The sequence below is a fragment of the Amblyraja radiata genome, chromosome 35 (genome assembly GCF_010909765.2).
Source record: "Amblyraja radiata isolate CabotCenter1 chromosome 35, sAmbRad1.1.pri, whole genome shotgun sequence".
NCBI classification, from domain to species: Eukaryota; Metazoa; Chordata; class Chondrichthyes; order Rajiformes; family Rajidae; genus Amblyraja; species Amblyraja radiata.
Window position 1 is genome coordinate 7,269,058 of NC_045990.1, and position 22,775 is coordinate 7,291,832.

General features: G+C 48.4%; 1 protein-coding gene across 1 annotated transcript in view; it reads right to left on the minus strand.

Annotated features, from left to right (window-relative positions):
* The window catches only part of LOC116991852 (neurogenic locus notch homolog protein 2-like), a 140,106-nt gene that overhangs the window by 53,574 nt on the left and 63,757 nt on the right, over positions 1–22,775 (minus strand). Inside the window, exons 3-8 of the mRNA XM_033050828.1 lie at positions 15,765–15,907; positions 10,844–11,179; positions 8,317–8,439; positions 5,961–6,194; positions 4,666–4,821; positions 2,049–2,234 (exon numbers count right to left, since the gene is read on the minus strand). Coding sequence (XP_032906719.1) covers positions 2,049–2,234; positions 4,666–4,821; positions 5,961–6,194; positions 8,317–8,439; positions 10,844–11,179; positions 15,765–15,907 — 1,178 coding nt within the window. The remainder of the gene's footprint in view (positions 1–2,048; positions 2,235–4,665; positions 4,822–5,960; positions 6,195–8,316; positions 8,440–10,843; positions 11,180–15,764; positions 15,908–22,775) is intronic.

Below are 22,775 nucleotides of genomic sequence, written 5' to 3' on the forward strand. Positions count from 1 at the left end.
ATGAGTGAGAGAGGAGAGAGAGCGGAGAGAATGAGAGAGAGAGAGTGAAGAGGGAGAGAGAGCGGAGGGAGAGAGAAGAGGGAGAGAGAAGAGAGAGAGTGAGGAGGGAGAGAGAGCGAGGGGGAGAGAGAGCGAGGGGGGAGAGAGAGCAGAGATGGAGAGAGAGCAGAGAGAGAGAGAGAGCAGAGAGAGAGAGAGTGAGGAGGGAGAGAGAGCGGAGGGCGAGAGAGAGAAGGAAGAGAGAGGGCCGAAGGGCCTGTTGCCGCTCTGTATCTCCAAACTAAACTAAGCAAAACTAAACATGGGTCCTTCACACTGCCCTCCCTGCGTTAATCTAACGCCAAGCAGCCGTGCCCCTGTGACAAACTGGTGCAACTTGTACAGGGATCAGGAGGTACATTTTGGCAGGAGGAGCCTTGCTTGTGCAGTACAGGCGACATCAGCTGTTACACACTGCCCTCTGTAACCATTTACTGTTAAACACAAAGCCTCCCCTCCAGAGCACAGCGCTAAAGGCCGCAGCAAATTTTTTTTTTTTATTAAAAGCTTTCCCCAGGGAAAAATTTAAACTCCACCAAACTCTCGAGGGTTGAAATTAATGATGGAGAGAATATTCAGCTACCCAATATGTGGTGCAGAGGCGAACAAAGAGGATTTTCTCAGTGAAAGGGTGCGGGCTGGAGCTTCTGTACTCTGCAGTGTATTAACATGCAGATCACACACCCACTGTCTCGCTCCCACCTCCCCTTTGGCTCCCAGCAGCTTCAAGGTCTGCATCTAATCTTGAGGTGTTTTTTATCCCGCTCTCTCCCATATCTTTAAAGCAAGATCCCCACCCCGAACAACAGTGTCAAACTGTTAGCGCTTGCGTGCGTGTTTTTGCATTGTCTTGCCTGTCCCCGGGGTCTCTGCTCAAATGTAAATCCTCCCTGAAGTTTGTAGTTTGAATATAATGGATCCTCACGGTATCGCGCAGCAAGGAGAACAAGACTATTTCTCAACGCTGCAGGTTTTTCTACCCCCCCCACTCCCCCTCCCCCTCCCCCATGCCTCATGGTCTCCCAAGCCTGAGAGTGGACATCAGCTGAGGTATAAAAGATGCACATTTCTGGGACAGAGGTGGAGGAGTCTCGGAGTTAACGGCTCAGTCTCAGGTTGAAAGGCCCACCGTGTAAAAGATGGAATTCCCTCCGAGGAATGAGAACCTTTGGAATTCTTTGCTCCAGAGAGCGGTGTTTGCCAAGTCATTGTCACCGGGGATTAAAGGGTTATGGGGATCAGGCAGGAAAGCCACATACTTAGTTCAGTTCAGCTCATTGTACAGAGAGGTACAGTGAAAAGCTTTTTTGTTGCGTGCTATCCAGTCAGCGGAAAGACAACACATGATTACAATCAAGCCGTCCACAGTGTACAGATACAGGATAACGGGAATAACGTTTAGTGCAAGGTAAAGTCCGATTAAAGATATTCCATGGTAGATATTCCACGGAGGTAGATAGTAGCTCAGCTCAGGACTGGTAAAACTGTAAAAGTATCCCTAGTGTGTAGGATAGTGCTAGGGTACGGGGTGGTTGCTGGTTGGCATGGACTCAGTAGACCACAGTGCAGTGTCATCTCTAAAGTCTAGTCTTCTTCCGGATTTTAAGTGGGAGACGATGGGCTGAATAGCCTCAAATAACCATGGAATTTCCGGCAGGAGTCAACAACTCAACCCTCCAGCTGACTTCAATGGAAGAAGAATTCCAGACCAAGGGGATTGCCGGATCACAAAATGCCAGACTAGAGACAATCCAAGCACTTAATGCATGGAAGATAGACACAAAATGCTGGAGTAACTCAGCGGGTCCGACAGCAGGTTCTCTCTCGAGAGAAAAGGAACAGGCGACGTTTCAGGTCGAGACCCTTAATGTCACCTATTCCTTTTCTCCAGAGACGCTGCCTGACCCGCTGAGTTACTACAGCTTTTTGTGTCTATCTTCGGGTTAAACCAGCATCTGCAGTTCCTTCCTGCACAATGCGCGGGGGTGGATGAGAATGGAGGTGCTTACCTGGCATACAGATACAGGTGAATTCTCCGATGCGGTCCAGGCAGGTTGCATCATTCTGGCAGGGCATGGATAAGCATTCGTTGATGTCCGTCTCACAGCGGGGGCCCGTGTACCCGTTCCCACACTGACACTGGAAGGAGCCCTCAGTATTCACGCACTTCCCAAAGTGTTCACAGGGATTGGCCCCTTCAGAGGAGAAATAAATAAATAAATGGGTGAAGTTTAACGCGGATTAATACGTTTCAGTCAGAAGAATGTGAAGAGGCATTTATCGCACAGTCTGATTACCCAACTATGTAATTCAGGTTAAGTTTAGAGATACAGCCTGGAAACGGGCCTTTCGGCCCATCTAGTCCACACTGACCATCGATCACCATTCACATTACTTTAGATTAGGTTAGATTTTATTTGTTGTCATTTGAACCCAGAGGTTCAAACAAAATTTGGTTTCTGCAGTCATACAAACAAGAAGAAGAACCAAGACACAACACAATTTACACAAACATCCATCAATGCTATCCCATGTTGGCATCCACTCCCTGCACATGAGGGGAAATGTCACAGAGGCCAATGAAACCTACACGTCTTTGGGATGTGGGAGGAAATGAGAGCACCCGGAGGAAACCCATGTGATCACAGGCAGGACGTGCAAACTCCACACAGACAGCACCTGATGTCAGGATCAAACCTGAGTTTCTGGTGCTGCAAGGCAGCAAGCAGCACTACCAGCTGTGCCGCTGTGCCTATCTGAAGTTAACTACGATCTGTACCAATCTGTAACTAATTCACCTACCAGTGCAACTTCTGCGATCTCAGCTGACAACGTCTCTGAAACTTCACGCTATCAACAGTGCTCGGGACTCTGTGTCAGATCCCCGCAGCCCGGAGAGAATTGACCCGGGGGGTACCTGTACTGATAGAGCCCTCTCCTGCTCGGAGGAGGGTGATCGGCGGAGGGGGGGGGTGGGGGGGGGGAGGGTGGTGCAATTTCCATGTCCCAGATTTGTAACGGATCCAACACTGGAGAAGTCCCAAGGGTGCTGGACTGGAGAGTTTCAACCTGTAACACTAGAGGCAGACCAAACCATATTCAGCAGGTATGTCCCGGGCAGGAGAGAATTGTCCTCTCAAGTGTGACAAACAGATTGGGACTTCAGAGTTTAGACGCACAAGGGATGATCTCATCAAAGCATACAAGAGGGAACATGACGGGGTAAAAAGGTCAAGATTTTGACCAGGGAGACATATTTTTAAGATCCGTAATCAGTCATTTAAAACTTGGGTATGTGAAAATCTTTCTTCTCAAAGAGGATAGTGAATCAGTGAACTTGTCCAACCTTTCAACGCTGACCAAAATGCCCATTGACGTCAGTCCCACTTGCTGGTTTGACGCATATCTCTCCCCCAGGGAGTTGTGAAGGAAAGCTTACTGGAAATATTTAAAGGAGACATGAAAAAAGTCTGTACGTTTGGGTGTTACAGGGCTGCGGGGATCTGACACAGAGACGTTATCCTGGAACAAATCAGCTATGATCATATTGAAAGGTAGTGCTGAACAGAGGGGCCGAGAGGCCTGCTCTTGCTCCTATAGTTTCTTGTATTCCCGGGCAATGGTCAGGTCGGGTTGGGTTTTAATGTTATATTCATGTAAACCTTCAACAGAAAGGGTAAAACCCTACATGGGGTGAGCAAGAAGCGAGGAGTTTCAGAATTGAATAACGTATGTGTGTATGAGGACACCAAACGATGGTGGTGGCAGAACAAGTTGAGAAAGTTAAAAGCCGATGGAATTGATAAACAAATGCACAAAGTACAGAGCCACAAGGTCAGCTTGCCCTCCAGAACGCACTGGTTTGGCTGCAATTGGAGTGTGGCCAATTCTGGACACAGTGTCGGAGGGAGGGTGTGAAAGTTCTCGGATAGGTATAAACATGTAACAGGTTGAGAGACTTCAGCTTCACAGTGGAACTGAGAGGCCAGGCCTGTGGTAAAGGGCACGGAGTTGTTCAAATCAGTAAGGATCAAGGCAAAGGCAGGAACCGGGAACTCCTTCCTTCGGTGAAAGGCCCGGACTCAGAGGTGGGAGGTAGGAGATCCAGGAGCAATCTGAAATCAAAACTTCTTTCGTTCAGTACACAGTACAGGAACAGACCCTTCAGTCCACGATGGTCACAGCATGAGAGCCCGGGTTCCAACCTGAATTTGGTGCTATCTGTGTGGAGTTTGCATGCTCTCCCCATGATTTTCCTCAATGTGCTCCTGTTTAATCCCAAAGAAGTATAGATTTTCCGGTTAATTGCCCCTGGTGGGTAGGAAGTGGATGCAAAAGTGGGATAACATTTAACTTGTGTCAATGGGTGATCGATGGTCAATGTGGACTCGATGGGCCGAAGGGCCTGTTTCCATGCTGTGTCTTTCACGCGATTCACATTTGCACAGGATAATAGACAATACGAGAGAAAAAGCTATCACCAAGAGAAAATTTTAAAATCCAACACAGGAGTGTGAAAGGATGTAACTTCCGGACACTCCACAACTGTAACTCAATGTCCATTGGGATAGACCATTGTTGCTTCCATCTGTAGTTCAGGGCCATTGGCTGCATGCTCACCCTTACCTATTGAACACTCATCCACATCCTGATTACAAGCAGGTCCGGAGAATCCCGAGGGACAGGTGCAGATGGCTTCTCCGTTCACTGGGTTGGTGTCACAGATGGCCCCTTCATGACATGGATTGCTCACACAAGCATCTTCAAGGTGGCACAGCAAACCTGCAAGTCACGGAGAGATGAGTTAAAAGGTGCTCCAAAGAACCGATGGCTTTGTAGCCCATCACTGGTCATTAACTGTCAACATCTACAGATAGAAAATATCCTTTCCTTTTAAAATATTTTTATCTTTTTTTTTCAAAAAAAAACAAAACAACAAAAAATAATGATAAATGTAACAATGATATTGATAGGGTTACATTAATGGCAGGTATAACCTAAATATGAGTCCAGTGTCAAAATACACATTGAATATAGACCTCCCGGTCTCTATGTAAATATAGTAAGCATTTAAAAGAGAACTTATATATAAAAAACACAAAAAGATAAAAAGAAAAAAAAGAAAAAGAGAGAAAAAAGGACAAAACAAACCCCCCTAAACTAGAAAAAAAAGCAAAACAGAATCTGAGCTGCAAAGAATTTCAACAATTCAAGTCCCTGTTTGTCGTCAAGTCCGTTCCACGGTATAAAATTTTCAACATCAAGTCCGTTCCACCGTATAAAATTTCCAACATCAAGACCCGGGGCAGGGCCTTACATCGCCCGGCGTGGCTTTAAGTGGCCGCGGACTTGCTAGCGCCCGCCGGGGCCTTTGACCTCGACTTCGGGAGAGGAATGGAGAGCAGGGGAGAGATAAGACTTTGCCTTCCATCACAGTGAGGAGGAGACTCACTGTGATGGATGTTTGTGTGAATTGTGTTGGTGTGTGTCTTGGTTCTTTTCTTGTATGGCTGCAGAAACCAAATTTCGTTTGAACCTCATGTGAGGTTCAAATGACAAATAAAAGGTATTGTATTGTATAAATGTAAAATAATTTTTATAACGGTTGGAGAGGGGACAATTTATGCTGTGTGTAAATGTTGAATAAATCTTCCCCAAGTCCTATCAAATTTAACCAAGAATGTCACTCCTATTTTTTTCTGAATTTAAACATGATATCGTTTCAGAGTACCAATGGATTGTGTTCGGAGGATTAGAGTCTTTCCATTTAAATAAAATAGAAAATACAACAACCCCATACTAAACGACCCCACTGACAAGTCAGACAAGATCTGTGGAAACAACTATCAGCCTTTCATCGGGAAAAGTCCTGAACTAGTGTTAACAGACAACAAGTGTTGGGCGTTGGGTTAAACCGTTACCTGTCCTCCCGGAAGGGCACTCGCAGAAGAAGGACGCCACGCGGTCGTGGCAGGTGGCACCGTGGAAGCAGACTGCGGTGGCGCAGTCGTCGATGTTCTCGCTGCAGTCGTCGCCGGTCCAGCCATTGACGCAGACGCAGGAATGGCCGCCGAGCGTGTTGAAGCAGGTGCCGCCGTTGTGGCACGCGTTGGGCTGCAGGTGGCATTCGTCCACATCCTCTGTGCAGAACTGGCCTGGGGAGGACACGAGTCCACAAAGGCAGGGTCAGACACCCAACATGGATTTCAGTAAGAATTTCAATTTTCCATCTGGGACATTCGCCACTAAAACACTCTCGACTCGCTCGGTAGGAAATGCAGATGCTGGTTTCAACCAGAGATAGACATGAAAAGCTGGAATAACTCAGCAGGTCAGGCAGCATCTCTGGAGAAAAGGAATAGGAGACCCATCTTCAGACTCTTCAGTCTTCAGTCTGAGGAAGAGTCTTGACCCGAAACGTCACCTATTCCTTTTCTCCAGAGTTGCTGTCTGACTCGCTGAGTTACTCCAGCTTTTTGTATCTATCAAGGGTCAGAGACCGGCAGACAGCCCAAAGTATCTCAGCCTTACACATTTGGCCGTGAAACCGATTAAGCTTGAAGCTCTTGCAAAATCAATCAGCACGTGTACAAGTTGGGCTGAAGAGCCGAGAGTTTCCATGCTCAAGACTCCATAAGTTGGCCCAAGTTTGCACAGTGTCCAGAGGACCAGTAACCAGAGGAAGATAGTTCAAGACTGTTGCCACACCCAGATATAGTATAAGACCAGACACACAAGTTCAAATCCTATCACAGCAGCAGTTTGTTAAGTAATCGGAACTTGAAAAGTAAATTTCCGCCCCTGTAGGACGGAATTTTGTTCTATACCCATACCATGTATATGTCTGAAGAAGGGTCTCAACCCGAAACATCACCTATTCCTTCTCTCCAGAGATGCTGCCTCTCCTGCTGAGTTCCTCCAGCTTTTTGTGTTTACCCTGTAAATTTCTTTACCCAGTTAGGCACAGGCACAAAATTAAACAGCTCATAGTTCAGTGGAGAGTCTATCGAACAAGTTGGGTTATTGAAGGCCTTAACCGTGCATAATGGGAAACACTCTGTGAGAACCCAAAGTGTTTTCAAAGATTCACAGTACTTACAGCATTTTAGCAAGCATGAAATACCTGGGTTGTTGTAAACATTCCTCGGGTTCCTACACAGTCCTTACCCAGAGACATCAGGCTGACTATTAAATGGCCCAGAAAGCCACTCATTTCTACCATAACCCCAACTACAAATCCTTTGCCGACAGCAGTTATCAATGAATAGCACTTTCGAGCAAACAGACACTGGTAATATTGGAATAAAGGCGTGAAAAGGAAACCTTCAGTTCAAATCCAACTCTGCTACATCTGATGATAAGCACAACATTGTTGATAGTGGTTTATACTTCTCGTGGTCAAAGAATGGAACAGTCTTCCGACAATCGAAATACTGTCCCAGGGTGGCAGTCAGAAGTTAGGGTAGACAGAAAGGAGATGGGGAGGAATTTCTTTAGTCAGGGGGTGGTGAATCTGTGGAATTCATTGCCACCGATGGCTGTGGAAGCCAAAGCATTGGGCATTTTTTAGGGGGAGATTGACAGATTCTTGATTAGTGCGGGTGTCAAGGGTTCTGAGGAGAAGGCAGGAGAATGGGGTTGAGAGGGAAAGATAGATCAGCCATGATTGAATGACAGAATAGCCTCGATGGGCTGAATGGCCTAAAGGGCCTGTCCCACTTTCACAACCTAATTCACGACATTTTCTACTTGTGGACATTTTTCATCAGGCTAGAAAAAACGCCCCGACCCACTTGATGCCACGAGTACCTACGACTAGCATCACGGCCTGCTACGACTTACCTACGACCTCGTGTCGACCATGCTGCGAGTATGAGTCAAGGGAAAACTCGGCAGAGGTCGTGAATTAGGTCGTGAAAGTGGGACAGGCCCTTAATTCTGCTCCTCTGACCTATGATCTTACATGACAATTAAGCACTCTTGACTCATAGAAACGTAGAAAATAGTTGCGGGAGTAGACCATTCGGCCCTTTGAGCCAGCCATTCATGATCATGGTGATCATCCAGAATCAGAACTCCGTTTCTGCTTTCTCCCCATATCCCTTGATTCCGTTGGCCTGAAGAGCTATATCTAGGAACTTAAGGAAAGGTCGCTTCATAGGGAGAGGACCTACTTCTTTATAGCAGCTGAATTAAGTTGGCATTTGGGTATCTAACCTGCACTACCCTTGTAAATAGGGAGACAAGATCTTCGTATTCTTACTAACATTGACATACCTGTCCATTCAGGTGTGCACTGGCAGTTGTAGGTGTTTACCCCATCTATGCAGGTTCCACCGTGCCTGCAGTTGTGCTTGGGGCAATCATCAATGTTAATCTCACAGTTCTGCCCTTCAAAACCTAATGAGAAAAGAAAGAAAATAAGAATGAATAAAAACAATTGCACGACAACATAGATATTCAATTAACCTACAAACCTACACATTTTTGGGATGAGGAAATGGGAGTTTGAATTTAGTGTCACTTGCACCGAGGTACAGTGAAAAGCTTTTGCTGCGTGCTAACCAGTCAGCGGAAAGACAACACATGATTACAATCGAGCCGTCCACAGTGTATAGAATAACATGAATAACGTTTAGTGCAACATAAAGGCAGTAAAGTCACATCAAAGATAGACCGAGGGTCTCCAAATGATAGTAGCTCAGGACTGCTCTCTAGTTGTTGGTAGGATGGTTCAGTTGCCACCAGCACAGCTGCAGACCGGGGCTGAGGACAGAGCCGGTTGCCGAGAGCAAGGTGGTCAATCCCAGCATGGCTTGTCTGGGCCACTCACCTCCTACTGCCAGGCACTCTGCCGACTTCAGCAATTCAGTCCCATTGACGCGAAATACTTCCAAATACTTCCTGCCCCATAGAAAAGCTTTTCCTCCTCAGCATGAAAAGAATCCAACATAAATATCCCCCCTTCGGTCATTCAGGAAGCAATGTTGAATTACTATGTGGTAACTTGCTTTTAAAAAAATATGGGAAAAGGAAGACAATATGAACTTGTGACCTCTAATAGCGATGGTATTTCACTCAGCTCACGTGTTTCCTGTTTGACCACATCCTTCTGACCTCATTGCCTTGGTTTCTATCAGCCAAATGTTTGTGGCTTTTTGGTAGCTTGTGGGGCCCAGAGCTAATCCCACAAATAGTTATAAAGGACATTTAGGAATATCAATCCAGCAGTCCAAGGAAGGGTCTCGACCCGCAACGTCACCCATTTCTTCTCTCCAGAGATGCTGCCCCTCCGGCTGAGTTACTCCAGCATTTTGTATCTATCTTTGATGCAAGCCAGCATCTGCAGTTCCTTCCTGCACATGCCCTAAACTGCCTTAGTCTGAAGAAGGGTCCCGATCTGAAACGACACCTATCCATGTTCTCCAGAGATGCTGCCTGGCCCGCTGCGTTACTCCAGCATTTACCGTCTTTCCTTGGTAAACCACCGTCTGCAGTTCCTCGTTTTATCCAAACTGCCTTCCCTTGTTGGTGTGTCTATTTCTGAACTGTTTCAGAATTTCATTAATTCACCATACTGCCAATTTCATTAATTGACTATACTCTATGTAGTGCAAGCTACGTATGATAAAATAAATCAAATGAGTGCCTGCTGTTACAAATGGCATCGTGCCAAGTGCCCAACTTGTTTATGCACAAGTTGTAGCCTCGTTGCTGATCATTGGTGTGGTTCAAAGTTAAGTTCAAGGAGTTCTTCAGGAAGACTTGCTTCCTCTTATCATGAGCACCTGTTTGTATGAGGAGCTTTGGAGCCCTTGATGCCATCGAGGTATAAAACTGAAGATCCATCCTTTTTGGGAAGTTCTCAGGATGGTTCAGAGATGCATCACTGGGCGGCACGGTGGCGCAGTGGTAGAGTTGCTACCTGACAGAATCAGAGATCTGGGTTCGATCCTGACTACGGGTGCTGTACAGAGTTTGCACGTTCTCCCCTTGACATGCGTGGGTTTTCTCCAAAAACTCCAGATTCCTCCCACACTCCCAAGGATTTGGCTAATTGACCTTCACCCTGGGATAATTTCATTGTCCCATCCGGGACATATGACAATAAAACATTGTCTTGACTCTTGACCTGCGTGGGTTTTCTCCGGGATCTCCAGTTTCCTCCCACACTCCAAAGACATACAGATTTGTGGGAGATTGACAGCTTCCTGATTAGTAACGATGTCAAAGGTTATGGGGAGAAGGCAGGAGAATGTGGTTGAGAGGGAGAGATAGATCAGCCATGATTGAATGGCGGAGTAGACTCGAGGTGCTGAACTGTACACTGCAAGGGCCAGGAAGCGACGGGCAAGATCATCTCTGACCCCTCTCACCCTGGCCACAAACTCTTTGAATCACTTCCCTGTGGAAGGCGACTCCGGACTGTCAAAGCTGCCACAGCCAGACATAAAAACAGTTTTTATCCACGAGTAGTTGCTCTACTCAACAGCCAAAAATCTGTAGCCTCCCTTTGATCTGGTATTTTATTGGTTCACATGTTTGATCAATTGTGTTTTATTATTATTAATGTTTAGTGTTTTCGGAGTCATTCGTAACTGTCACTGTATGTCATGTTGTGACTTGTGGGCGGAACACCAAGGCAAATTCCTTGTATGTGAATACTTGGCCAATAAACTTACTTACTTACTTACTTATTGAATGGTGCAATTCTCCAACTATGCATTATGAACGCAGTTACCCAGAGAGTGTTACTCACTCACCAAGATGTCTCTACCGTGGGCAAACAGGTTAGCAGTCTCACCTGGCAAACAGGCGCACTCGTAGGTCAGATCACCAGTCTGCCGGCAGGTGCCACCATTCTGGCACTGTGATGGGGCGCAGGGGATGTAGGTGCTTTCGCACTGGCGCCCGGTGTAGCCGGGCGGGCACTGGCAGCGGTACGTGCCCGGGGCATTGGCGCACACCCCTCCGTTCTTGCAGAGGTCGGGCGCCCTGCACTCGTCGATGTCTGTGCGGCAGTGTTTGCCGTTGTAGCCCGGCGGGCAGCTGCAGTTGTAACGGTTGTTCCAGTTGGTGCAGCGGGCACCGTTGGCACACGGGCTGGCGGCGCACGCATCGATCTGCGAGCAGTCCTCTCCTGCGGAGGTGAACGAGAGGACATCACCACCCACCGGCGAGCAATGGCAAAGTGCCTTACAACTCATCCACATCGACTCCCCACAGATTCTCATCAACTCCCCTCGCACTCTACCACTCACAAGCACACTAGGGCCCACCAAGTCCACGCCGACCAGCAATCACCCGTTAACACTAGTTCTATGTTATCCCTCTTTTGCATCCTCTGGAGGCACTTAACACAGGTCAAGTAACCTACAAACCCGCACGTCTTTGGGATGTGGGAGGAAACAAGGGCTTTGCAGTTACAGTGAGAACGTGCAAACTCCACACTGGAGGTCAGGATCATGCCTATGTCACCTGTTATCTGTAGAACTACCACCCTGGTGCAGTCTTATTTTCCTTTCCACTGTACATTCATCCCTCATCTCAGAGAGTCCTCCATTTCCTTTTTAATCCCCCCTTTCCCCCCTCCCCCTGGTCCCCTTGCAGCCATAACCCTCTCACAGATTTCATGCCTCATCAGCCACCCTTGTCTCCTTTTCAACTCAAGGATTTGTCACCATCTGCCAAACACACCTCTACCTTGTATCCACCTATCACTTAGGTAGACACAAAATGCTGGAGCAACTCTGCGGGTGAGGCAGCATCTCTGGTAAGAAGGAATGGGCGACGTTTAAGCTTCTCTCCAGAGATGCTGCCTCACCCGTTGAGTCACTCCAACATTTTGTGTCCACCTTCGATTTAAACCAGCATCTGCAGTTCTTTCTTCCACCTATCACTTGCCAGGCTTTGTCCCATCCCTAAGACTCTGTTCCAGCTTGCTCCCCCTACTCTGACTGTCTGAAGGAGGGTCCCAACCCAAACTATTGTCTGTATATTCCCTCCACAGATGCTGTCTGACCTGCTGAGGTCCTCCAATGCTTTATATTTGGCTCCTGTAAATTCCTTTATTTAAATACTAGAACTCCTCACTGAAGTGACTATTCTTTCTGTGCAAGTTTGATGGGAGTCCAGAGGTATTTGGATATCACAGAGTAATCCAGCACGGAAACAGACCTTTCAGCCCACTGAATCTACATGAACCGACTATTACACCCATCCCATTCAATTCTCACCACATTCACATCCACTCCCCACAGATTCTACCACTTACCTACACACTTGGGGCCATTTACAGCAGCTAATTAACCGACAATCTGGCGGAGTCAGGGGATACGGGGAGAAGGCAGGAACGGGGTACTGATTGTGGATGATCAGCCATGATAACATTGAATGGCGGTGCTGTCTGGAAGGGCTGAATGGCCTACTCCTGCACCTATTGTCTATTGACCAACACGCACAGCTTTGGGGTGAAGGAGGAAATCAGGGGATCCAGGAGAATTCCCCGCAGCTATAGGGGGGACATGCAGGCTCCACGCAGACAGCAGGAGGGGTCAGAATTGTACCCGAGTCACTGGAGTTGTGAGATGGCTATGCTAGATGCATGTGGCTATGCTTGTGATGCATGTTAGAAGTCCCATGATCTACTGGACCACAGACCTGGTACCTGAAGCTGGGGTTGAACGGAGAGGCTCTCTTCCACTGCTACAGACACAATGGGCCAAACGGTGTCTTGGGTTTTCCATCATCCATCGACCATTCTACACTGTGGACGCCAATCTCAATGCTTGTACTTCCAACCATCCCCACCAGGTGGCAGTGAGCAATGGGATCCCAGATTGATTTGTTCCTGGTGAAGCCACCAAGCACAAAGGCCAGTCCCAGCCCATTGGTGACTGACTACTGACCACTGGATCTGCCCCATTGTGGACAATAGTATCAATTAAAGTATTCAACCACGATGATGCTAATGGTGTTCTAGGTAGAGTGTGGTTTACTCTTGCACAAGCCATCATCATGTTTCTTTCATATTTACGCCAAAGTAATGATTCTACATCGAGAGCTAAGCACAAAGTGCTGGAGGAACTCAGTGGGTCAGGCAGCATCTGTGGAGGGAATGGACAGATGACATTTCGGGTTGAGACCCTTCTTCAGACTGATTGCAGCACCAGAGAATAAGGCTCCTCGCCTCTTCACAGCTTTCTCCCCCTCACTGACCTCAAATTGCCACGAATGTATATGAAGTCGATACGAAAGTGGGATATTAGATCTAGTTTGAATGGGTGATCGATCCTCAGCAGTCACTTGGTGGGCTGAAGGGCCTGATTCATTTCTTTCATTTCAAAAAAATGTCTGGATGAGCATTTGAATTGTCAGAGTGTAAAAAGCTATGGGCCAAACGCTGATAGATGGGATTAGCGTAAATTGGTACTTGATGGTAGGTACGGTGGGCCAAAGAGCCAGTTTATGTTCTTTATACAGAATGACCATGACTCAATATAAGATTTACCCAGCAAATTGACCAAACAGGTACAGAATAGCAAGGTGGGAACTAGAGTTTTGGAGCTGGGCAACTGAAACATTGCCAGCTACTGGTGTACGAGGCATCCAAGGTCACGGAGAGTTGAAGTGCGAAGATGGGGAGTGCGAGTGTGATGTAATAATCAAATCTGCTGCAACTAACACTAAGATAACTCGCCTGGGAAGGTGCTGGATGTAAGCTGTGGCAGAAAGCATATGGAGAGTTGGGGAAATCAAAGGCTGCCCAATGAGCTATGCTTTGTCAACTCTCTTTGCCAAGCTACTGAAAAATGGTCCCAACCCGAAACATCCCTTATCCATGTCCTCCTGACCTGCTGAGTTACTCCAGCACTCTGTATTCTACGCAAGATTCCAGCATCTGCACTTCCTTGTGTCTGCCAAGATTCTTTGTCTGTTTCACGAAGACCAGCATAGCTTAAACAAAACACAAAGAGCTGGAGGAAATAGATAGGCGACGTTTCGGGTCAGGACCTGTGTTCAGACTGAATTGGCCTGAAACACCACCTGTCCATTCCCTACACAGATGCTGCCTGGCCCACTGAGTTCCTCCAGCACTGTTTTCTGCTCAGTCCTTTGGTTATCCTTCCTATCCTGAAGTATCTTAGTGTATTGCCCACCCCACCTCTTACTTTGGGAGGACAGATGGCACAATGGGCTAAGTGTTCGGCTGGCAACCGGAAGGTAGCCGGTTCGAATCCCGCTTGGAGTGCATACTGTCGTTGTGTCCTTGGGCAAGACACTTCACCCACCTTTGCCTGTGTGTGAATGTGTGTGAGTGATTGGTGGTGGTCGGAGGGGCCGTAGGCACAGATTGGCAGCCACGCTTCCGTCAGTCTGCCCCAGGGCAGCTGTGGCTACAGAAGTAGCTTACCACCACCGAGTGTGACTGAGGAGTGAATGAATAAGGCGATGTAAAGCGCCTTGAGTATTAGAAAGGCGCTATATAAATCCCATCCATTATTATTATTATTATTACTTTAACTCTCTGGGTTTGCAAGCAAAGAATTTCACATTTGTGTAAATTGTTTGTGTAAATTGTGTTAAGTGTGTGTCTTGACTTTTTTTGTAATGTCAAAACTGTAGGAATGAAATTTCGTTCAAACCTTGCCTGTTTGAATGACAATAAAATGCACTCTATTCTATTCTAAACTATTCCATTCCTAATTCACTGGTCCATATTACGGAAGCACTACCATTATTCCAGGGTCGACTCAAAACATCACCCATTCCTTTTCTCCAGAGAAGCTGTCTGACGTGCTGAGTTACTCCAGCATTTGTTGTCTATCTTCAGTGTAAACCAACACCTGCAGTTCCTTCCTACACATTACCACGGCAGCCTTATCCGCATTCCCAACCTGAATGATCTTCCACCATTCATTCCCTCCAGAGATGCTGCAGGTGACAGCCTCGCTGAAGTGGGGTCCTAATCGCTCAAGATGCGCATCGCACCTGCAGGTCCTTGTGCTCTGACTATCATTCTGCTTCCAAGCATCTTGGGATTTTTCCACCGCTCATCGTTCCCTCCTGGCTTGGGAAAACGCCAAATGATCCTTGGCCTTTCTAATCTATCAGCCTTTGTACTGGAGAAGTTTTGATTTGGTGCCGGACTCCCTCCGGTTGTCTGTCCCATTCTGAGTCGTGGCCGTGCGCTCACATTCTGCAAGGCTATGCACAGAATAGCCCACCACCGGTGGACCTGAAGTAGATCTCTTTATAGCGTGAGATTAGATAGGCGCACTAACTCCTTTTAAATGCAATGGGGACGTTATTAGCAAACGGAGCGGAACGTGGGCCTTTTTTTCATCCATTTCAATAACCCGACCCGACCCGACTGGCAGTGTAATCAACGTTGCGGGGGAACAGTTTGTGTTAATAAATTATAATTCTGAAAATGAGGAGCAGATTTTTCCCAAATAACTTTTATTTTTACGAGAATATTTCCGTAACCGGCTTCCGTCTCCGCACTAGTATCTTTGCTCCGCTACGGGATCTTTGGTGCGGAGACGGAAGCCGGTTACGGAAATGGGGCCGAAAATTACCCATGGATCTGCCCATGACCGTACTACGTCTTTTTCGTCGAGTGGACTATCTTGCTCGCTATAGGATCTTTGCACCCAACCTCCCATTCTGCCTCACCAAATGGCCTTGCTGGGCGGTCCCCTAGCCAACGCATCACGACTTACCTCTGAACCCTCGAGTGCACGTGCAGGTGTACCGAGCCGCGCCGTCCAACACCAAACTGCCGCATATCCCTCCGTTTAGACAGGGTGACCTTTGGCAAGGATCAGGAAACTGGCACAAATTCCCAATAAAACCAGACCGACATCTAGACAAAGCGAGAAAGAAAGGAGAAAGGGGGGCTTTAGCTCTGTTGTACTCTGTGGAAACAGCAACAAAAGTAATCACAGTACCAGATTGTTAGAATATAGAACATAGAGCAATACAGAAGATAGACACAAAATGCTAGAGTAACTCAACGGGGCAGGCAGAGTCTATAGAAGGACTCCAACCCGAAACGTCGCCTATTGCTTTTCTCCAGAGATGCTGCCCCAGTCATGGAGTTACGTCTGCATTTTGTGTCTGCCTTCGGTGAAAACCAGCTTCCGCCATTCTTAACTACGCATGGAGCAGTACAGCACAGGACCTGGCCCTTCGGCCCACGATGTCTGTGCCGCATATGTTGCAATGATAAACTAAGCTGCTATCTTGTGATCCCTATCGCTCTCTCCCCCTATACCTCCCTGCCTATCCAAAAGTCTTTAACATACATGCCTCCACCACCACCCCTGGCAGCGGCTTCCAGTCTCCCTCCACCCTCTGTGAGAAAAATCTTGCCCCTTTACATCCCCTTTAATATTATCCCCCTCTCACCATAAAGCTAGGCCTTCTAATCTTTGGCATTTCCACCTTGGTAGAAGGATTCTGACAGTCTATCCTATCTGTGTTTCATTAGTTTATACACTCCTATCAGATCTCCCCTCAACCTCTGACCCTCCAGAGAAAACAATCCAACTTTGTCCAAAGAAGTTGAAGAAGGGTCTCGACCCGAAACGTCGCCCATTTCTTCTCTCCAGAGATGCTGCCTCAACGGCTGAGTTACTCCAGCATTTTGTGTCGATCAACTTTGTCCAGCCTCTCCCCTCATAGCCAAACAAATAACAAACAAAGATAGGAGTATGCCACTTGGCCCTTCAAACCTGGCCCATCCCGTCAACATTACCAAGGATTGATCTGATCTATCGTCAACTCCTCTTCTGGCACCCTCAGTCCCCTTATTTTCCCTTTAAATACCCCAGTGATCCAACTCCCACAACTTTCCTGGGTGGAGAATTGAAATCAAATCTGTAACATTAGTTCGTTGACGGGGTGGGAGATTGCAACCTTCACGTGGTCCGCCCTGTTTCGACGAATGCAATCAACCCGGCGTGCACAATCAAATAAGATCAAATAGAACAAGTTGTCCTACAACGTTAGGCTGTGCACGTCATACGCAAGAAGAAGAAGAAGTTTGTTGACGATATGGTTCGTCTAAGTTCACATAGTACAGAACCATCCCACCAAGTTGGTTCAGTTCAGTTTAGTTTGTCACGTGTACCGAGGTGCAGTAAAAGGCCTTTGTTGCCTGCTCTCCAGTCAGCGGAAAGACAATACATGATTACAGTCGAGTCACTCGCAGCGTTACGCTGTGGGATCAAGCATCCATCCGCACCAGTCCTACAATCATGCTATGATATTCTCCCGACATTTCCACCCATCCCCCATCTCCATCCCGTGGGATTCTACTACTCATGACCAATTCATGGAGCCAATCTTTGGGATCTGGGAGGAGACCAGAACACTTGGAAGAAACACAGTTGGTTACCAGGAGAATATATAAGCTCCACATAGACTGCATTAGTGGTCGTGATTGAATCGAGATCTGTGACTGTGAGGCAGGACACTAGCAACAGCGCCACTCAGAAGAGTCTGGAAACCGCAGCGTTTTGCGTGCCATTAAAACATAAACAAAAACTCAGGGACCTCTGACTACGGTTGCTCTGCGAGCACTCTTACTGCTCAGTTACTGGACGAGCATTCATCAACCCAGGTTACAATCCCATGCGGCAGCTAAAGAACTTAAATTCAATGCAATAAATCTGAGTATTTTAATAAAAATCTAGCCTGCAGTGCAATAACCCTGGGGTTACCAGATTATTGCAAAAACCCATTTAGATCAATAGCGCCATTCAAGAACGGAGGCCACTTTCCTTTTGCACTATCGCAGGTAGTATCGCAACATTTAAGAAACATTTAGAGGGGTATATTGATAGGATAGTGTAGACATACACCAGACACAGAATGTGATTCCAGTTTATCTTTAATCAGCACTGAGACTTTAACAGCATAAAGGATGGTTGGTTGTCAGTACATCCTAGCTGCTCGAACTGAACCGTGCTGGAAGCAAGTGTTAGAATAAGTGTTACAGTGGGGTGGAGTCTACATCAATCTACAGAGAGGTTTTCATCAATCTACAGATAGGTTTAGAAGGATATGGGCCAAACGCAGGCTGGTGGGACTAGTGTAGATAGAGCATGTTGGTTGGAATTGCCAAGTTGGGCCAAAGGGCCTGTTTCCACACTCTATGACTCTACGACCTGTCCTCGCCAGGTCTGGTCTAGGTACGGTTCCAGACCCACGAGTTGGATGGCGCTCAACTGCTTTCCCAGTCCTAGGGCAACCAGGGTTTGACAACCAATGTAAGCATTACCAGCGATATCTATCTCCCGGGAATATAAAATCGCTGGTTTACAACAGAGGGACCAAATGGCCTGCCCCTTCTCTATGAACTGTTGATGATTTCAAAGCAAGGGAGGAATCATGAAGGCCAAGTCATTGGGCATGATGAAAGCAGAGATTGAGAGGTTCCTGTTGAGTTAAAGGCCTGTCCCACCTTCACGACCTAATTCACGACCTCTGCCGAGTTTGCCCTTGACTCATACTCCAGCATGGTCGTCATGAGGTCGTAGGTAGGTCGTATCAGATCGTGATGCTAGTCGTGGGTACTCGTGGCATCAAGTAGGTCGGGGCGTTTTTCTAGCCTGATGAAAAATGTCCACGAGTAAAAAAAGGTCGTGAATTAGGTCGTGAAAGTAGGACAGGACCTTAAGAACGTCAAAGATTACGGAGAGAAGGCAGGAGAATGGGGTTCATGTATTCATAGGTTATAGAGGCAGAGTTTGGCCATTCGGCCCATCGGGTCTACTCTGCCATTCAATCATGGCTGATCTATCTCTCCCTCCTAACCCCATTCCCCTGCCTTCTCCCCATAACCTCTGACACCCGTACTAATCAAGAATTTGTCAATCTCCGCCTTAACAATTGCCATTGACGGCCAACACGGCCTTCTGTGGCAAAGAATTCCACCGATTCATCACCCGAAGACGAACAAAATTCCCTCTCGTCTTATCCTCTACACTGTGTGACCCCAGAGGGTTGAGAGGGAAAATTAGATCAGCCATGATCGTGCGGCAGAGTGAACTTGATGGACCGAATGGACTAATTCTGCTCCACCTTGCGATCTTATGGCTATGTTATGACATGGGACGACAGATGGCACAATGGGCTAAGTGTTCGGCTGGCAACCGGAAGGTAGCCGGTTCGAATCCCGCTTGGAGTGCATACTGTCGTTGTGTCCTTGGGCAAGACACTTCACCCACCTTTGCCTGTGTGTGAATGTGTGTGAATGTGTGTGAGTGACTGGTGGTGGTCGGAGGGGCCGTAGGCGCAGATTGGCAGCCACGCTTCCGTCAGTCTGCCCCAGGGCAGCTGTGGCTACAGAAGTAGCTTACCACCACCGAGTGTGACTGAGGAGTGAATGAATAATGCGATGTAAAGCGCCTTGAGTATTAGAAAGGCGCTATATAAATCCCATCCATTATTATTCATTATCATTATGACTATGGGAGGGAGAAAATGTGACATTGCCGGGAGAGGGGTTAATATTAACAGGCATTTTTCCACCAGGAAAGAACGAGGAAAGAGTAATGGCTTGAGTGCAGAGTGAGAGCAGGGCTGGTAATAAATCAGGATCCAGTATGGGAGCTCGGATTTCTCAGGCTGCAGCCTGCCGACCAACAGCCTGTTCCCATCAAGTGGCCTGGAGATGGGAAAGGGCTGTTCGCTCTCAGCCTTGGCACCTTCCCACTTTCCCACACTGTCATCCACCCGGCCTCCCCCACAACCCCCTCCCCAAGCTCCTCTCCCCTCCTGGAGAGGCTGCCCTCCCTCAGCCCCCCCCCCCCTCCCCAACCTCCTCTCCCCTCCCTCAGCCCCCCCTCCCCAACCATTGGCTCTCGTGACGAGTTCCCCCCCCCCCCCCTCACAGAAACCTCCAGCGTTGATGAGGGGTTCGAGGCCATTCCACCACTCCCTCGAACACACCCCGACGCCAATCTCACTCCACTCCCGCGGGCAGTGGTGGCGCAGCGGTCGAGTTGCTGCCTCACAGCGCCAGAGACCCGGGTTCGATTCTGACCACTTCTGATTCTGTCGGCACGGACTTTGTGCGTTCTCCCCATGACCGTGTGGGTTTTCTCCAGGTGCTCAGGTTGCCGCCCACACTATAAATCCAGCAGGTTTGGAGGTTCATTGGCTTCGGTAAGAACTGTAAATCGCCCCTCGTGTGTAGGATGGTGTGTAGGAGTGTGCGGGGGAGCGCAGGTCGGCGCGGACCCAGTATTTCCGCGCTGTGTCTCTAAAACTAAACTGAACTGAACAGTGTTCTTGATGGGTGACGAGCAAAGCGATGGGGGATGGTGAACAAGGGGAGGTGGGGGGTTGGTAAATCGTACAGATGGGCGAGGCAGGATTTAGATTTAGGAAGACGGTGATCTGACAATCCAGCTGTTCCCTGCGGCTGTTTGAGAGGCTAGTGTAGGGTGTTGACACGAGAGAGGGGGAGAGGGGGAGAGGGGGAGAGAGGGGGGGGGGAGAGAGGGGATGAGAGGGGGGATGAGAGGGGGAGGAGAGAAGGGGGTGAGAGGGAGGAGAGAGGGGATGAGAGGGGGGGAGAGGGGGGAGAGGGGGGAGAGGGGGGGAGAGAGGGGGAGAGAGGGGGGAGAGCGGGGGAGAGAGCGGGGGGGAGAGAGGGGGAGAGAGAGGGGGGGAGAGGGGGGGGGGGGGAGAGAGGGGAAGAGAGGGGGGGAAGAGAGGGCGGGAGAGAGGAGGGGAGAGAGGGGGGGGAGAGGGGGTGAGAGAGGGGGGGAGAGAAGGGGGGGGAGAGAGATGGGGGTGAGAGAGAGGGGGGAGAGAGAGAGGGGGGAGAGAGGGGGGAGAGGGGGGTGAGAGGGGGGGAGAGGGGGAAGAGGTGGGGGAGAGGTGGGGGAGAGGTGGGGGAGAGGGGGAGAGAGAGGGGGGAGAGAGAGGGGGGAGAGAGGGGAAGAGAGGGGGAAGAGAGGGGGGGAGAGAGGGGGGAGGAGAGGGGGGTGGGTAGGGCGGGAGAGAGGGGGGGGAGAGAAAACATACAAACTCCATACAGACAAGCACCCGCAGTCAGGATTGAATTGGGGTCTCTGGCGCAGTGAGGCAGCAACTCTACCGCTGAGAATGGAACGCGATGCTCCCAGACAAGTCACTGAGATTAGCAAAGGGAAGTATAGCCCCTAATATGGTTAGGTCCACAGATGTAATGCACAAGTCTTGCAGCAAACGTCAATGGCCTGAAACGTTAACTTGTTTTTATGAGAGAGGTCATCGGCCAGAGCAACCAGCAATGACTGTCCTGTCATGTGCTTCCAAATATGAAATGCCAAATTTGACAGCGAGGTCTTGGGAAAATTATCGCAAAACCGTTCAGTGTTTTTGTTTTCTATACATTCTCAACTAAAAACAGAAATTCCTATCTTGCCCTCATGGACGGGAGGCTCACATTGAAACAAGCGGACATTGTTTCTACCTTTGTACCTTGGCAAGCGGAATAGAACCATGCTACAAAACACGGCATTACATCAGTATACAGCACAATAACAGGCTGTTCGGCCCAACCAGTCCATGCCAGCATTTAGTTTAGTTCAGGGCAGCACGGTGGCCTAGCGGTAAAGTTGCAGCCTTGCAGCGCCAGAGACTCGGGTTCGATCCTGACTACACGTGCTGTCTGTACGGAGTTTGTACCTTCTCCCCATGACCTGCATGGGTTTCCTCCGAGATCTTCAGTTTCCTCCCACACTCCAAAGACGTACAGGTTTGTAGGTTAATTGGCTTGATATAAATGATAAATTGTCTCTAGAGTGTGTAGGGTAGTGTTAATGTGCGGGGATCGCTAGTCAGCACAGACTCGGTGGGCCGAAGGGCCTGTTTCCATGCTGTGTCTCTGAACTAATATTAGGAAACAGGACCTTTGCCTCGTTGAGTCCATGCCGACCAACGATCACCCGTATGCTTGTTCTATCCTGCACACTAGGGACAATTTTCAGAAGCCATTAACCTACAAACACACATGCCATTGGAATGTGGGAGGAAACCGGAGCACCTGGAGAAAACCCACCTGGAGAATGTACAAACTCCGTACAGATAGCATCGGTGGTCAGGATTGAACCCAGGACTCTGGTGCTGTAAGGCAGCAACTCAACGTGAATCTCTCTTAGTTTCCCCATGTGTCAGCCTAACCCATTCCTTTCACCCTGATGTGTCTGTTCCGCTTCCCCTCAAATGCATCTTAATGAAACATTTTATAGGCCACATTCCTGAGAATATTTTGTGGGAAACATTTTCATATATCTAAAAGACCGTGCAAAGTACATAGTGGTTATGTTGGCGAGAGATAAACTTTAAGCAGTGTCTTAAATGTGGAGAGAGAGGTGGAGGTCTCAGGAGGGACTGACAAAGCTAGAGGCTGTAGCAATGAAAGGCATTGCTGCCAGCAGCCGGGTGATTAAAGATGCAGCACAGAGGTGCTGTTGCTAAAGCTGCTACCTCACAATGCCAAAGAACCGGGTTCGATCCTGACCTCGGGTGCTGCCTGTGTGGAGTTTGCACGTTCTCCTTGTGACTGGGTGAGTTTCCCCCCAGATGCTCCGGCTTCCCACCACATCCTTAAACCAGCATCTGCAGCTCCTTCTTACACCATCAATGTCTTGACAGCCAATTAATCTCAGCAGGTCAGGCAGCATCTGTGGAGGGAATGGAAAGGCTGAACGGCTGGAAAGTCCCAACCCAAA